The sequence below is a fragment of the Coregonus lavaretus genome (genome assembly GCF_964263955.1).
Source record: "Coregonus lavaretus genome assembly, contig: HAP1_SCAFFOLD_123, whole genome shotgun sequence".
Lineage (NCBI taxonomy): Eukaryota > Metazoa > Chordata > Actinopteri > Salmoniformes > Salmonidae > Coregonus > Coregonus lavaretus.
The window spans coordinates 359,038-376,944 of NW_028165834.1; the positions used below are offsets into that span (position 1 = coordinate 359,038).

Sequence of the window (17,907 nt, forward strand, 5' to 3'; positions counted from 1 at the left end):
TGATAATCAATGTTGAATCAGATTTAGCCTAGTTGTACTACTTTACAAACTCTACTTGGTGAGTGTTGGGATGAATGAAATATGTCCAAGAAGGAAAGAGAGTAAGGGAAGGTGGAATAAATGTTATTTTTAGCAGTAGAGGAGGGAGGGGTGGGGGAAGAGTTACTCTTCCTGTCTTCCTCCCATTCGACGATGGGACACGACTGTGACACGGCTTTCACATGGTTTCCTGTCCTGCCACTCAGACCATTCCCTTTCCTCTCCCTACTGACCTCAGATCAGCTGGTAGACAATAATGCAGTGCCAATCTCTTGAGTAGAGACTTGCATTGGCAGGATGGAAATCTGATCACAGATCAGTATAATATACAGCAATTGACTTGGATTGGAAGTCTCTCGCCTATCATTTGTTATCTGCTGGCAGCTTTTATAGCACAATATTTTCCACCCCAAAATATAACTTAATATTGAATACTGTCTGTGTGCATCAATTACCAAATATCAAAAATGTCCCCCAGACTGACACCAAAGATCGGCTTCCCCTGGAGCGAGATCCGAAACATCTCCTTCAACGACAAGAAGTTTGTCATCAAACCCATCGACAAGAAAGCTCCAGTAAGTCTCCCTTTGTCTGATTTCCTTTAAGGTCCCAAAACAACAAGATGTGAAGGCACAGATCCTTTTTTACAGAACATTTAAGTAGTAGTGAATTATACTTATCAAATTCTCTGTTGTCAAACATGGCAATCTCATGGTCTATCCAGCCATCCTTTCTGTTTTCCCTAAACCCTGTCTCCTGTGTCCCTGTAGGACTTTGTGTTCTACGCGCCGCGGTTGCGGATCAACAAGCGTATCCTGGCTCTGTGTATGGGGAACCACGAGCTGTACATGAGGAGGAGGAAGCCTGACACCATCGAGGTGCAGCAGATGAAGGCCCAGGCCAGAGAAGAGAAACACCACAAACAGCAGGAGAGGTACAGGAGGAACATGCACACAGAGACACACACACAACTTCTGACGATACCACCAGATCAGCACCACTAGAGGGCAGTATTAGACTGTCTGTATATAAATTGCTATATGTTGACAGAAATGAAAGCATATGTAGAGAGATACATGTCATAGCAGGTATGTTGTATATTTGAACCTTTCTAACAAACAACCATATCACCTTTTCAGAATATTTGGGTGACATTGACTTTAAAACTAAGATGTCATATGAATGATCCAGAGTTTTGATATTACATATAGACATTAAAAAGACATAATGTACAATACATTGCCATGTCAGTTTGATACTCTGGACATTACAGTACACTTCTAATAAGATACAAAGTCAGTATTAATGTGAGGATGAAAAACACACCTATATAGTTCTTGGTTGTAAGGGTTCATTTCATAGCGGTTAGATGAGATATCCCTTCATCAATTCCTGACAGAGCCCAGCTGGAGAACGAGAAGAAGAAACGAGAGCATGCAGAGAAAGAGAAGGAGAGAATAGAGCGAGAGAAGGACGAGCTGATGGAGAGACTGAGGCAGATCGAGGATCAGACGATGAGGGCCCAGAAAGGTATCAGTCTGCCTCTTCCCACAGCTCCCTTGATTTTCAACCCACAAACCTTCTTACTCTCTTCCCACAGCTCCCCTGATTTTCAACCCACTAACCTTCCTCCTCTCTTCCCACAGCTCCCCTGACCTTCAACTCACAAACCTTCCTCCTCTCTTCCCGCAGCTCCCCTGACCTTCAACACACTAACCTTCCTTCTCTCTTCCCGCAGCTCCCCTGATCTTCAACCCACTAACTTTCCTTCTCTCTTCCCACAGCTCCCCTGAACTTCAACCCACTAACTTTCCTTCTCTCTTCCCACAGCTCCCCTGACCTTCAACCCACTAACTTTCCTTCTCTCTTCCCACAGCTCCCCTGAACTTCAACCCACTAACTTTCCTCCTCTCTCTACTAGTGTAGACACCCTATAAGGTCAGATTCATTCAGCCTTCATGCAATATCTACCCCTCTTATTTGCCATAGAGAATTAGATATTAACTTTGTCTTTAAAATCTTTATTGTCCCAGGGCAATATCAGGTGCAAATGTTGCACTGCTGCAAATGCTACGTAAACCTGTCTCTGTCCTCACCTGGAGTGTTTTCATGGTGTTGATATGATGTGGGCCCTACGTGGGGCTGTTGGTTGGTCAGTGTCAGTCAGTATGCCAATGGGACCTGACCCTATCCTTCTAGACTGGTCCTCACTGCACCACGGTACTAAACTATCATCTCTTACTTCTTATAGGACTGTTCTCAGCACCAGGTAAACATTAAGTCCACTCAGAAACACTTCTTTAACTCCCTCCCAACCCTACCACCTGAACTTATAGAAGAGGTGTTTCTGACCCCCCCTCTATGTACTCCCCAACCCACCCTGCATTAGACCCCAGTGTATCCTGAATACCGTAGGATGACATCCCGCATTTATTGCCTTGCTGCATTGTGGGTAGTCCGAGGTGTCAAAAGCACACTGCAGAAAGTACATTGTGATATGTGTTTGTCTGTGGACAGGATGTATGTATGAACCCCAAACACAGAGCTGTCAGTCCAACACACACATTGTGTTCCAGTGGTTTAGACTGACTTGGGTGGCGTGTTTGTGTGTTGAGAGAGCGAGACATCCATCTTATATTATTTTTGTTCTGTACTGTTTTTACTGTTGTGTGTGTGTGGGTCCTCTCTCACTTTTTATAGGCATTTCCTGTCTGCATTATATATTTTTTCCTTTGTTGTTTTGTTGTTGTTCTTGAAGGAAATCACATTATTTGTGAGATCATGGCTAACCGAGCCTCCCATTGGTCACATTGTAAAAAATTGTGTGTGCTGCTGGATATGGTTTGAGGAAGAAGGAAAGAGAAGGGGTATTTTTTTATTTATTTTTTTACGGGCTAACAGACTTGATGTATTTTGTTCATGGTCACAGAGTTGGAGGAGCAGACACGCCGGGCCCTGGGGCTGGAGCAGGAGCGGAAGAGAGCGAGGGAGGAGGCGGGGAGGCTGGAGAAGGAGAGAGAAGCAGCGGAGGAGGCCAAGGCAGAGCTGGCCAGACAGGCCGCAGACCAGATGAAGAACCAGGAACAACTGGCCGCTGAGCTGGGCGAGTTCACCGCCAAAATAGCCCTGCTGGAGGAGGCCAAGAGGAAAAAGGAAGAGGAGGCCACTGAATGGCAGCAGAAGGTAACGACCTCCCTACATTCTACACTGTCCTGGTTACAATATAGACTATATAGAATATACTGTATATAATCAGTCTGTTGTACTGAAACGTTCTATATCGTTGCAGCTTCCTGAATAAGTCCCATAACTCACCCGCACTCCTCTTCTCCCTCCCTCTCTCCCCAGGCCATCTCAGCCCAGGACGACCTGGAGAAGACCAAGGAGGAGCTGAAGACCGTGATGACGATCCCGTTTGCGCCAGCGGGCGGCTCCACGGAGAGTGAGCACGAGGAGCAGGACGAGAACCACGCCGAGGACGCCGCCGAGCTCTCCCTCGAGGGCGTGAGCGCCCTGGACCTGCGCAGCGAGGAGGAGCGCGTCACCGAGGCCCAGAAGAACGAGCGCCTCAAGAAACAGCTGCAGGTCAGTCACCTCTAACCCCAAGACCTGATGACCTCCGCAGGCCCTTACCTTAAAGGGCTTTGTTTAGTTGCTGGATGGCGTTTATTGTCATTGAGAGGTTTCAATCAATCAACCCCCTCTCTCCCTCTCTCTGCCCCCCTTTCTCCGTCTCTACCCTCTCCCTTTCTCTCCTCCCCTAGGTGTTGAGCTCAGAGCTGGCTGAAGCCATAGACGACACCATGAAGACTCAGAATGACATGCTGCACGCGGAGAACGTGAAGGCCGGGAGGGACAAGTACAAGACCCTGCGTCAGATCCGCCTGGGCAACACCAAGCAGCGCATCGACGAGTTTGAGTCAATGTGATCTGGCCTGGGTTCCCCCATCCGTCCACTCGCTTTTCGTCAACAACAGGCGCTGTCCCTCCTACACTTCCCCCTTTTCCCCGTACTGATACCCGCAAAGGTTTTCGAGGGCACGGCCGCCACCGCCTCAAACTTTGCCAAAGCTCTGCCCGCATCTCCATCAGGAATCGCCCAATCGGGCGCAAGCAATGCTTTGCACCGTTCCGAAAGTGCTATTCTCCTTGTATTGCAAAGAATACGTCTGTGCTTGGCTTTCAAATATCTAATGTGGAGACTCAAGAAAAACCTAAATGGGAAAGATTGGACTTTTAAGCGAACATGGCCATGGGAAGCTTTTTTGTTGTTGTTCTTGCCGGTAAGCTAGTATGCAATGCTTTAGTATTACTGACAGTATTACTGTCTTCAGTTGGACATATTGATGCTGTCTTATACGTTCAAAACCTTTTTGCTTTTGGTCTGATCTATGGTTCTGACATGCTTTATTGAAGACCTGTTTCTTAAGTTCTCTGTTGTCATTGTAAACTTTGAGGGTAGATTGGTCCGAGGCTGGAAAAGAGACTTGTGTTCGTTAGGGGATTGATCCATTCAGTTATCACCGGGGGAGGGGGGTTGACAATTTCAAAACATTTAATTGTTAAAACATTTTTTTCCCTATGGGTGACAGGGTTGACGTGTTATGCTCGACCCACTCAGTCTTCCACCACAAAATGGCCAAAAAGAGTAGAACCAGCTCACCTGCTTTTACACTGATTTGACTTAATGTTCAATGTTTCTTTTGGAGAAAAATATATGTAAAAAGGAATATTTTCACCATATTAAAACGAGAGCTCAGTTCACGTAACAGGGTTGACCTTAAAGGTTTTTGTAACCTTCAAATGAATCATTAATTGCATGAATTAAGTCTTCAGAAATGACTGTCAAAGCAACAAAATAACTATTGCTTAACAATGATGGTGAAAACCTGGAGAAATGTTGGGGTTAAATGGGTTAAAACCTTCCTGGAAGTCGGAGGCTGCACGGAGGTGAATGCTGAATTTTGGCACTTTAGTAAGTCTTTATTCATATTTAAAAAGAATTGGATTTATTGAATTTACCATGTGGTCTATATTAAAGGGCACATTGAAAAGAACAGGCTTTTAAAATTCTATATTGGTGCACCATTTCTACTTTTTGTGGAACGGCCCTAATATCTAGACTCTGAGCATCAGTGCAAAGCCACTAAACCAGTCTTGAGGAGAGTTTTGAGTCTGGATGGATAAATGACTAATCTCCAATGGGAAGCCAATGATTTCACGTGATAAGGTTGTAGGATATAATGAGATTTGATTTGGTGCTCAAGGATACATAATGTTGTAGTAAAACATTTGGTCGGAGATAAGCTGATAGTGTGATGAAGATAAGCTAATTGGTTAGGTGTGTGTGTGTGTACGTGTGCGAGAGACAGGTAGGAAGATAGAGTGAAAGCTGTTAGTTTAGCTCCTGTGAGCTGACTCAGAGTGTTTCATGTCCAGTCACCATAGATGGTTTTCTCTGCCTACCAGCTCACAAAGGCCTGGGCAAGACAGACAGACATGCTTAAGTGCTGTGCAAGTATGTCTGTCTGCATAGAAGTGACTTTTGAAGAGGTATACCATGGTCTTTCTGGCTGGAGAGCACATGAAAACATCAGTCCTCGTTGGAGAACAGATCTCTACCTCAATACTGTAACCATGGTGACTGACCAATCAAACACTAGGTCTCAATCCCCTCCCACAGATTTAGTTTTGACTGTGGCTTGACTAGTTCAGACTAGGAGGCGATGTTGCTTTATTGGTTAACATTTAAACCGAAATGAGAATGTTATTTTTATGCCAGATGTACTTTCAAGCGATGACACATTGACGTGTCTCTAGTGGAGACAATTTATTTAAAAAAACAACAAATCTGTATTAAGTTTGGAGCTAGTTTTCTACAGTGGCCTCTTTTTTTAGATATATTTACCTTATGTTAAAGTTTATCTGAACTGTAACTACACCTGAATTATCCAGAAGATCAAAGGTCACGCACTCCAACACGGCTGGGAATCTGTATTCTCTGTAGTGGACTGTTCTGGTTTTGCCTTGACGTTAATACTGTGCAGTAGTGAGGTTGAGGACTTCCGAGTGACCCAGGCTGTGTAGACATGGTGTCTGTGTCCTGTGGTAGTGGAGCTGGTTTGGACTGGGTACCTGATCTCTCTGCCGACAGCCAACTGGGGCCAGAATAGGACCGTCATGTTTTTCCTCTGCTGTTGGATGGATCTGCTCACCATCCTCTCTGTCACAGCTCTCAGCAGGATGGATGGAAATCCAATGGCAGAGTGCCACCATTTTAGGACTGTGAAGAGAGACGGGTGCAGATGTCAGAGGTGAATGTCCCCCCCCCTATCTATTCGCTCTCATTCTAGAGGGACCCAGCCTCTTGGACAACCCCCCCCCCCCACCTCAATCTTAGAATTGTGCAGATTTAAATGTCGTTATGTTCAGTGGGAATAGAGAACAGGCCAACTTTTTTTTTTTTTTTGAGCTTGATCTTTTCTCACCCAACCTTTACTCGCTCCGACTCAAATTAACTCCAGCTTTGTGGACAAATGTTACTTCTGCGTTTTGAATTAACCTGTTTTTTGTTGTTTTTTTGCAATCGGATGAAATTTATTATTTGTTATGCTACACTAGACAGCTGGTTTAAGTTGAGATCTTAAAGCCAGAGTTTTAATAAAATAAAGCACGTGTTTGGAACCCGGAGGACAATGAAGGGGCTTGACCCAAACCTGCCTTTTTAGTTAACCCAGCGAGTGTCCAAATATAGGGTTGTATTTGCCATAGCAGGTGAAAAAACTGTGCTTCCAACTTATTTTTGTAATGTGTTCCAAGATCTTAACTACCAGCATGCATCAGTAGGTCACTGGAGGTGAAAATAACTCTCCTCTACATGCCAGCATCCCCCATATTTAGGGCAGGGTGCTTTGAGTTGGGCTTTTCCCATTGGCTGACCCTGTTAGCCCTCTTGTGTTGCCTCCAATGAGAGCCGTGTCAGTGATGCCTCTGTTGGAACCAGCTGTCATGTTCGCGGTTCAGTTTTTCCTTATGTTCATACTAGTGTTTCTGTAAGACAAAGAATGCACGGATGGAGCTCAGTCCATTGGTTTCACAATAAAAGTTTAAAATGAAGTTGTCTTATTTTTTGTTAAAGACATTTTATATGTTTAAATATAGTATTGGTTTACATTTTTGGTAACTCTGACACCAGTAAAAGTTCTTAAGTTGAGAATTGATTTTGAATGTGTCAACAGTTATTCTTTAGACATGAACCTTGAACAACACCGTTCATTCTTGGTTTAATTAATGCAGGGCAGACAATGGCAGACGCCATCTTGATGCTTAGTGATAACAAGAACACACAATGAGCAGTTCATCTTTAGATCTGAAAATGTACACTTTCTCACAAAAAGCAGTATCCTCTATCTGGTCAACTGCCACAAACATCTGATTACAACAGGCAAGGTAAAGCCAAATTACCCATCTAGTTAACTACAGTAATTTCCTTTGACTTGTTGCACATCAAATATTTGGCTCATTTACGTTTTCTTTTTTTGAACTTGTTCTGAGGACAGCTCGGCCTCGAGGGCAGAATGAATGGTTGGATGAAACCGTAGATATTGCATCTGTCCCATTATGGCGTCTGTGAGCTCACGGGCAGCGCCATTGAGGCCATCTCCATTTTGAAGTAGTCAATTTTCTTCTATGAGTTGGCAAACAAACTGAAAGGGTGCACTCTGCCACCTAGAGTGTTTGAACAGGCATAAAGCCAAGGTTGGTGATCTACTGCCACCTGCAGTTATGGAATGTTTCCTCACAAGTATAATTAATTGGCTGATCCCTCCTGATGACCTGGATGGAATTATGTGATCCTTCCTTAACCCATAGGAAGTCCCACCCAGCTGACTACTTCAAAATGGTGAAAGGCCTCAATGGCACCGCCCATGCTAAAACTGGCTTTTGGGCACTAGAGTCCTCTATCTATCTCTATGGATGAAACCATGACAGTACGTGGGCGGAGTATACAGGTGAGTCAAATAAAAAAAGGTCTTATGGGTGGGTGGTTAAAGGGCGTGACACGTAGGGTTGCTAGTTCGAATACCAATGAGACTTTTGTTTTCCAACATACTTATAACTAATCATATTTATAATCTAACAGTCTAAATGACTGACTGAACAGCTTTAAATATGTGAAAAAACAAGAGTGGTACCCTACCCCCTTTTGGTGCAGTGAGCTAGGGACCAGAAGGTCACAGGTTCTAATCTTGATGATGCCAGAGGTTTAAAGCCTGGTGTGTGTTTGGTTTTTTAACCCTAAACTTAACCAATCACATTTATTTCTGCCCTCAGAATTAGATCAAAGGAAAACTCCAATCTGTAATAGAGTAAATGTTATTCTGCCTAAGTACAACATGAAATTCTCTGTCGGGTGTTATGGAAATTAGAGTTACAATGATTGATTATTTGCGTCATAGTGTAGGACTACTCATCACATCTGACTACAAGACTGTATGCATTTCCAACAAAACAAGGACACAATGACAACCAATTGTTAATGAAGAATACAAACCAAAACAAAGCCAATACTATATTTGTTAGGCACGGAGTTGTTAAGCTAATATGATACAACAGAACTGATAAATCAAGCTCAAAGAAAATATGTTACAATAAAATTGAAGAGACACAAGAACACTTAAAGAGAACACAAAGAAAACATGGGTAACTTTATTTTAAGGGTCCATAATAAACTATAATTTATTTATAAACCATTTATAAGGCATTTATAAACAGTACACTCATTTTTTATTAATCATAGTTTATTCACAAATGTATATATTTCCTTAAATATCTTATTATTTTACCAGGTACTGCTGGAATGTACCAATGTCATACCCATCTTTACACTGGTCACTCAAAACATTTATTAAGTATAAATAGCGCTCACTTTAGATTAGGGACTGCAAAAAGACAACTCATGTTTAGTAAATGGGTTATAAATGTGGGAGTCATAATTAATAAATGGTGAACACACTTTATAAATGCCTTAAATGTTTTATTATGGACTATTAAAATAGTGTTACCAAAACATGCATTACAGTTTGCTGAACATGGTTCAGAGTATTTGATGTGTCATAAGCACAATGCCGTGTAGAGCATTACGTTTTGCCCACGTCCGGGGTCACACTGACACACAGTGCCAGAGAGAAGGTTCTTCGTTACAAAACAAAACTTTTTTTTAACCGACCCACTGCATATTTCAGGCAGCATTTTACCCATTTAATTTCACCTAGCTGGCCACTTGGGTTCAACCCAGTCTAGGCTATTCTCCATCCCCAAAAAGTCAGAATACCTCACGAAAGAGGTGTCTAAAATCATAATCAAATGACGTTCGGAATTTCTCATTCAGTATTATAGTTCAAAATTCACCAGCTATACATAAACAGCTTTACATTAATCGATTACACACCTACGTATATATGTACAGGTATATAATCCTAAATTAATGATACAATTTGTATCAACAGAGAAAGGCTTTCTCTGTCTACCATGGATTGTGCCGGTAACTGTAACAGATTGTATACATCAAGCTAAGCGCTCGGAGCCCTTTCCATAGGTCTTCAGGGAAAACAACCAAAGGGAATTTACTTGGGATTTGAGCTTGAGTCTAGTGTGTCTGTAGCAGCTGCAAGCTTGGACCCAAAACGAGGGGCCAGAGACGTCCCTTACTAAAACGAAGGTACACAACAAGACAAGGTCGACGAATGTGCCCGTCTCTACAACTACGGCAAGATACTTAGGGACATTCTCTCAACTGAGAAGACTAACTCAGCCACCTATTATCACAACAACAACAACAACAACAACAGGCACAAACAGAACACACAGCACTAAAAAAGAGAGGATTTTAAAGTTGATGCCCAATTGAACACAGAGGATATACTCATTTTGCATATCCCCAACAACCAAGATTCTGTTGATAAATTGTCATCAATTTGGGGGTGAATGATTACAAATGGAGTAGAAAATGTAGCATAGAAGTAAGATTACGCATATAATTAGATCCAAAGTGATTTTTAAAATGTTTCAGATTTGATAAACAGCGGAGAAAAAGTGCTTTGTGAATCAATGCATATCCTCACCTGCACATGATTAACACTAAATGATCCACAAACAACTCTACAGTCAAACAAATTCAAACCCTTATACTGTCAAAACTACAACTAACTGTTGTCATGAATAGGGAGACAGAGTAGTAGGCTAGCTGGACTCAGTAGCCGGCCTGGGACTTCTCAGCCAGGATGGCGGCAGCTAGCTGCTGGGCGTCTGTCACATGGGGGTTCCTCCCCATAACCCGGCCCACCAGCTCAGAGGGGAAGATGTTACACAGGTTGAGGTAGACCTTCTCCCGCACCTCCCCGTAGCGGCTCAGGGCGGGGGGCTCCTGGTGCGTGTGGTGGGGGGGCATGGATGGGTGGGATGGCTGAGGGGCATGGGATTGGTGAGGGGGCTGAGAGGAGTGAGGGGGGTAGAGTGGGTGGTAAGAGTGGGTGGTCTGTCCCCAGCCTACATCGTGGCTCTCTGGTAGACTCTGGTAGGTCTCATAGCAGGGCTGAGGGGGTTGGCTGCAGTAGAGATCCCAGGAGAAGGCTTTCCTGGGGGGCAGCGGGGAGCGTTCGTACAGCCGGGAGTCTGACAGTGTCTCCAGCCGCGTGTTGGCCAGGCAGCGGCCCAGAGGGGAGCCAGGAGGATAGGAGCCGGACTGGGACACAGAGGGGTAGTCTCCAGGGCAGCTGGAGCGGGCGCCTACGGCCTGGTGCTGGAGGGGAGGGGGGACGGGGTACAGGTGGGGGTCAGGGGGCTCGTCGTGGGGGAAGCTGTGCCCCCGTGCCAGGCTCTGGTGATAGCCATGGAGGGCAGAGGTGGGGGTGTGTGTGTGGGCGTAGTGGGAGGGGTGGGGGTGGTGTGGTTCGAGCAGGGGGGCAGAGTGTTGAGAGTACAGGCGGTTGTGTTGATGATGATGGTGTTGATAGTATTGATGATGCTGATGGTGGATGTATTTGTCCAGCTGGGGGTCTGGGCAGCACAGACAGGAGGCTCTCTCTCTGTACGAGTCACAGCTGCTGCTGCCACAGTCTGATGAGCCCAGCAGACGCAGGTCTGTGTCCAGCGGGAAGCGGCATTCCGGACTCCTCCGTGCTGCCAGGCCGGAGTGGGCCGGCGTCACTGAGTAGTAGCTGAGATCTGGAGGGTCACAGCTGGAGGAGTAGGGGTCAGGGTGGGGGTGGGGGGCCGGCAGGGTTATGTGGGGTGTGTCCCTGCCCAGGCTCGGTGGCTGGTCCTGGGGGTAGCTGAGGGCAGAGGAGGGGGGTCCTCCAGGGGCAGGAGACAGAGTAACACTCCCACTACAACAACTACTCCCACTACTACTACTGAGGCTGTTCTTGCATTTCTCAGCGTGTCTCAGCTTGTCCTCTGCCTCGCCGTAGGACAGTGCCCGAATGCTGGGGGCAGAACCTCTCTTGGTGCCCACCGCTACATTATTGGGCTCGCTGTGGCTCTTCACCAGCCCGGCCTCGCCACCCTGGCCTTTGGTACTAGTAGAGGTGTCAGAGGTCTTGGCGCTGGCACGCAGCTCGTCTGCCACCGAGCGCTGGCACTGGGCACTCCTCTCCGGGTGGTAGTACTTACACTTGTGGCCGTAAGTGCACTTCTTGCCTAAAGAAAGGGGGAGAAAGGATAGGGTACTGGTTAGCACACAGGCTAGTGATGATGTGGCAGTGGTTAACTTATAAAGTAGCAAACCAATGCATCTTCAGCACCAGCTGAATAAGAAATGATGAATTCACATTATAACACTGTGAGCACTTCATCGTGAACATAAACACATACTAAAGAGTTAATAATAATGGAGGGGCCCACCGTAAGGACAGGGCTGCTTCCTGTGCTCTGGCATGATGGGACGTTTCCTCAGGAAGTTCTCCAGACTGGGACCATGACGACCTAGAGGGTCATCAGGTGGCATGAACCTGGGAGGGGAGGGGAGGAGAGAGGGAGGGAGGGAAGGGAAGGGAGGGGAGGGGAGTGAGGGAGGGAAGGGAGGGGAGGAGAGAGGGAGGAGAGAGAGGGAGGGAGGGGAGGAGAGAGGGAGGAAGGGAAGGGAAGAGAGAGGGAGAGAGGGGAGGAGAGAGAGGGAAGAGAGAGGGGGGAGGGGAGGAGAGAGGGAGGAAGGGAAGGGAGGGGAGGACAGAGGGAGGGAGTGAAGGGAGGGGAGGAGAGAGAGGGAAGAGAGTGGGAGGAGAGGGGAGGAGAGAGGGATGGGAAGAGAGAGAGAGAGAGAGAAAGAGAGAGGGGGGAGAGGGGAGAGAGGAGGGGAGGGGAGGGGAGAGAGGGAGAGCGAGAGGGAGGGAGGAAGAGGAAGGGAGAGAGAGGGAGGGGAGGGAGAGAGAGAGAGGGAGGGAGGGGAGGAAAGAGAGCGAGAGAGAGAGGGAGGGAGTGGTAGAGAGAGATTATTAACATATTAACATATTTAATCCTATACAGCCAAGTATTAGCATAATGAGCATCATACCACTTCTAGGCTAAAGAAGATGAACACTAAGCCGGAGCCGTATCACTCCTTCCTTACTTGTCGTTGACGAACGAGTACATGAGCAGCCGCTCGTCAATTAACTTCTTCCACTCTGGCTTCTCACTGGCCAGGTCGCGGTAGTTGTCGTTGGAGACGATGATGCCGTCGGACTCATAGGCCAGCTTGACGATGAAGCGGTCATCATAGCAGACCACCCGGCGACCCTGGACACGACGAGATGGCGTGAACACCAAGATCTTGTCCTTCTCCAGACGACGTAAGATATCCTGGTCTAGAGAGAGCGAGAGAGAGAGAGAATTGGAGAAACGTGTAATCCAGTGAGCACTGAGGCCCATCTGACATATGTAGGTGAACTCTCAGGTGTGTGTGTTTCTGTGTGTTTACCTGTGATGAGGGCATCAGGGCGGGACTGCTCTTTCTTCCAGGAGGGCACAAACACTGTGATGTCACGGTGACCTCGCTCCAGGAACCAATCAACAGCCAGCTGGATGCCGTAGCAGGAGAACACCTCCTTATTGCCGTGGCTACAAGAGACAGATGTTAACTACCTTACAAGCTCTAACATCATATCAACAATATGTAGGTGACTTTGACAACAGTTACACAAGTACCTTTCCATAGACCAAGCAACGGGCTACAATGGAGGAAATAGGCATTGTGTGTTTTCTGTAATCAAGAAGTATGGTTCATAGACCCGCACCTCATTGCCACGTTGCTACCGTCCAGGACGATGGGCCGCAGGTTGTCCTTGTCCCCCAGGAGGAGGTCTGTCTGATAGGGGGAGTCTGACCTCCCCTGCTGCGCCTCCAGATACCCACAGGTAGAAGAGGAGGAAGATGAGGAGCAGGAGGACGAGGAGGCGGGCTGTGAAGCCGTGGACCCAGTCAGCTGTTGGTTCGTCTCGGCCTTACTGCCCAGTTTGACCAGCTCTCCCAGTATGTCGTTGATGAGCGTGTCCTGCCCCAGCTTGGCCAGCACCAGCCGCACAAGCTCCTCGGTGTAGCCCAGCTTCAGGGCAAACTCCAGCTTGGACTGGTACTCCCTCAGGGCTTCCCCGGGTGAAGGCTCCCCCGACGGAGGTTCCGGAGGCCCCTCGGACCCCAGGTCCACACAGGGAGTCCTGCACAGTGGCTGGTGGGGTTTGGTGGTGTTGGGAACAAGCACACCTCCATCTGACTCTGAAATGGACACTCCTCCAGCCGGGTTAGAACCGGTGCTGTTTCGGCCTGGCTCCGGCTCACTGTCGGACCCAGCGCTCTCCTCCCCCACCACCTCCCCCTCCTTCCCCCCAGGCGTGGACAAGCTGCTATTGCTGCTTCTATCGCAGGCCTCTTCCTCCTCCTCTCCCCGCTCCATACTGGGCCCTGTGTCAGAGCCAGCCTGCCTGCTGTCGGAGCCTTCGATGTGGAGGTACTCTAAATCTAGCCCCAGGTCAAGGATGCGGCCTGCTCCATCCTCCTCCGGATGGTCCTTCAGGCCCATTAATCTGTCACAAACATCCAGCTCTGGGCTGAGGCCTGACCCGGAGGACCACTCCCACCACTTCTACCCCCGTCTTACCGTGTCCACGTCATGAGTGCCTGAGAGAGAGAGACAGAGAAAGAGGTAAAAGAGCGAGTTAAATGGATGGTTCAAAAGAATTGGAAGAGTATTTCAGTGCGTAAAGCCAAAAGACTAGTTTTGAGTTCCATTAGACAAGGCTTGACTTGAAAAACAATAGGAGGGAATCCATGCTCATAAAATGTCTGGTTAAAGTTAGAATCTCACGAGACATACATCTCATACACACCTCTGGTGTCACTAAACTAATGAGAAACTTCAACAGGCTTGACTCTATCAACACCTGGGCGATTCATTTCTTGGCTTTAGTGAGGATAGGTAGACGGAGCTGTGAGCGTCACGAGAGAGAGAGAGAGAGAGAGAGAAAGAGAGAGAGAGAATAATTGAATATATCAAACTAATGATTCTTCATAAACCAATATTTGACACTTTTGGACAAATTGTACTGCAATAAATACAGGACTTAACATATGCTCTGCGACAGACTGCTGTCTTAGGAAACATATGGGAAGTATTGTACGTTATCATAGTAAAATAAGGCCATGTCTAGGCTACTCAAACACTGAACCTAATTTGGTTGTGTTGGATGTGACTAGCTGACCTAAGCCAAGATCCCCAGCAGGGCACAGATTGGCTGAGACAAAGAGGGGTGCTTTCCTGGGGGGGGCCCTGTCCTAATTAAGGAGTTCCCGCTCATTTAGAGGGGCCAGCCAAGGCATGCCGCCTCCCACGCAGCCCACGTCACAACACATCTATCTCAGGGGGAACAGAGGATGCTCTGTTTAAACACACATAGCCGTTATGTGTTGGGCTAAGGCCTGACTCCCCCCGTGCTTCAGGAGCATATGGTCCCTCCCCTGGGGAAGAGTCACTCGTTTGAACACAAAAGGGACATGAAGTAAATCAATAGAGACACTCAGGCCTCAATGGTAACCAATAGGGTGGCAGAATTTGATCACTTGCAAGTTGCAATGAGGAAATAATATTAGGTCTGTTCCTCAAAGATAAGGCACCATGGTACTTGGGGTCAATTCCATTTCAGTCCAGTCATTTCAGGAGTCATTCAGCATTGAAATACCAATTAAATGGAAAAATCCTCACTTAAAATAAACTGCTATTTTAAATTCTTGAACAGGGGTTTCAAAAGATCTCTTGTATTGTGAGTGAACTGAAATGGATTTCAAGACCCCAACCCGGATGGGCACATTAACAACAGCATATTATAATATCACAAGAAATAACACTCAGTATATAGCCTACATTATCATCATTTAGTAATAACTGTGCAACAATGTGGTTACCGGGCATCATCACGTTGGCAGATACACCTGTTGAGTCTGCCGCCTGTAGCCTTTTAAAGGTTAGCCTAAAACCTCATCCAAATGTTTTAATGTCTGCTAAAATGTAACATCCCTTTAAAGGTGTCATGGTGGGGGTGGGAGGATGGGAGAGTGGCAGGAGTGTGCGCATTGTATGAAAGAGAGCTGCTTAGCAACATGGCCCAGGGTTGCCAGGCTGCAGCGGTTTAAAGAATGTCCCTTAAAGAATGCCAAGACAGAGCCAGAGCTGGAATAATTTAGTCCTTTGTGCACAAAGGAAGACCCGGGGAAGAGGGGTGTCTGACTAACGGTCCCCAACAATACAACTGCCAGTTGCACTCTGGATCACCTCCGCTGCAGCCGTTGTTGGGTTGGTGCTCTGAGCGCCCGGCCGCCTGTACACAGCCGCACACACAGGAGGAGACTGGGTTGTGTTCTCTAGGTGACGAGCCTCTCTAAGCAGGCCTGGGTGAGTAACAGTCCTCCTGATGGGATGCAGAACATGCAGTGGAGGATGCCTTAGCTTAGCATCTCTCACCGTATGTTCTCCCAAGGACTCATGATGACCTAGCTACCTGTTAAGGAGAGAGATGGATGGCAGAGATTTGAAAAAGACTTTGGCCACAAATAGAGCAGGGAGAGAGGCTTTCAGTGTCTCTCTCTCTTCATCACCCCAGAGGCTCGCAGAAGCTGCTTCAGACATGCAGATAATACAATGTCGGCTAAAAACCAAAACGCCATTACAGAAACGTTATGTCATGTAGCCTACAACCTTTTCCTCTGAATAATGTAGCTCATTTGCATAACTATCAAACTGTGTGGCCTATGATGTCATGCCTTGTTCGACAGCCGCCAGGCTCAACTGCCGTTTGATTCGATATGGCATCTTTCAAACATCAGCCCAACAGTCCAGAGTCCCCCATCCTAGTATTGGCGGTGCATTCATTGATTAAAGCACTGAAGCAGTAGGCTTATGAATATGTAACACAGGGCTTTGGGCTGGGAGGACAGCGGTGTGTGGGATGGGGGGGGTCTGGGTGTTCCCTCCTTGGTTCTGGTGTTGGTGGGGAAGGGGGGGGGGGGGGGCTGCTGTCTGCAGAGTTGAATTATTTCCAAAGAAAAGGAAGGGTTAGACTAGTTCAGCACTGTCTGGGAGGGATGGAGGGGGCGGAAGGCTTTGCTGCCATTAGCCAGGGCAACAGATGTCTTCTGGAACCACAGGGGAACGAGAGCAACTTCTGGTCCTCCCTCTCTCTCTCTCCCTCCCTCTCTCTCTCTCTCTCCCGCTCCGCGTAGCACACTCAATGGAGCCCGCTGCTTCCACCCCACCAGACACGTGACTTCTTCATCCTAAAAAAAATCACAACATTGTCCCTTCCCCATCTCATCAGCAACACATCACTCATACTCCACCACCCAGCCAGTAAGAATGTTTCTAGTATCCTTCATCTCAGTGGGCCAGTTTTTCCAGTCATGCTCGTCCAAAATGTATTTTGAATGAGAGCAATAAACAAATAATTTACCTGAATTTTAAAACCAAACTATTATCAAACTGGCCAAGTCTCCAATAGTCTCTTAGAATTTAGAACTAGGCCTAAACCGTAGACATGAAGCTTAGTTTGATTCTCATTCACCTTCGGAGAGATTATTCTCCTCAGCGAAAGTAAGAGCAAACAACTGTACTCCACAATAACCTAATTGGCCTAATTGGCTGAGTGAAAAGAAAGAAGCCTGTACAGAATAATAACCTACAACACAAGGCCAAATCTACACAGGAGTTGCTTACCAAGAATACAGTGAATGTTCCTGTGGCCGAGTTACAGTTTTGACTTAAATCTATTTGAAAATCTATGGCAAGACCTGAAAATGGTTGTCTAGCAATGATCAACAACCTATTTGACAGAGCTTGAAGAATTCTGAAAATATTAAATGGGCAAATGTTGGACAATCCAGGTGTGGAAAGCTCAGAGACTTACCTAGAAAGACTCACAGCTGTAATCACTGCCAAAGGTGCTTCTACAAAATATTGACTCAGGGGTGTTAATACTTCTGTAAATGAGATCTCTTTATTTCATTTTCAATAAATGTGTAAACTTTTCTAAAAACGTGCTTTCACTTTGTCATTATGGGATATCGTGTGTAGATGGGTGAGATTTTTTTTGTATATTTAATCCATTTTGAATTCAGGCTGTAACAACAACATTTGGAATAAGTCAAGGAGTATGAATACTGTCTGAAGGCCTTGTATCTAGGTCAAATTCAGACTATCCTAATAGATTATCATTTTCAGTATGAAGTGTAGCATAACCTCCTCATGATTTTTATTTTTCACAAAACTAGAATAAACTAAATGGTGAAACAAAAGTGTGCACAGTCAGTGTCTTATAACATACATCCTCTCGTGCTAAAAGGCCC

At 46.5% G+C, this 17,907-nt stretch overlaps 2 protein-coding genes across 3 annotated transcripts in view; one reads left to right on the forward strand and one right to left on the reverse strand.

Moving 5' to 3' along the window:
- LOC311115442 (radixin-like) overlaps positions 1-5,088 on the forward strand; it is a 28,210-nt gene extending 23,122 nt beyond the window's left edge. For both annotated transcript variants that reach the window (XM_084190621.1, XM_084190620.1), the window contains exons 9-14: positions 518-614; positions 810-973; positions 1,439-1,569; positions 2,969-3,222; positions 3,388-3,624; positions 3,804-5,088. In XM_084190621.1, coding sequence (XP_084046747.1) covers positions 518-614; positions 810-973; positions 1,439-1,569; positions 2,969-3,222; positions 3,388-3,624; positions 3,804-3,968 — 1,048 coding nt within the window. In that variant the 3' untranslated portion in view covers positions 3,969-5,088. The remainder of the gene's footprint in view (positions 1-517; positions 615-809; positions 974-1,438; positions 1,570-2,968; positions 3,223-3,387; positions 3,625-3,803) is intronic.
- Positions 5,089-10,291: 5,203 nt separating this feature from the next.
- LOC311115407 (putative ribonuclease ZC3H12C) lies at positions 10,292-14,095 on the reverse strand (the record flags this gene model as incomplete). The annotated part of the gene is made up of 5 exons (XM_084190585.1): positions 10,292-11,739; positions 11,944-12,050; positions 12,650-12,884; positions 12,998-13,137; positions 13,314-14,095. The coding sequence occupies 5 exons, from the start codon at positions 14,093-14,095 to the stop codon at positions 10,292-10,294; spliced, it is 2,712 nt and encodes a 903-aa protein (XP_084046711.1).
- Between the last annotated feature and the right edge of the window lie 3,812 nt (positions 14,096-17,907).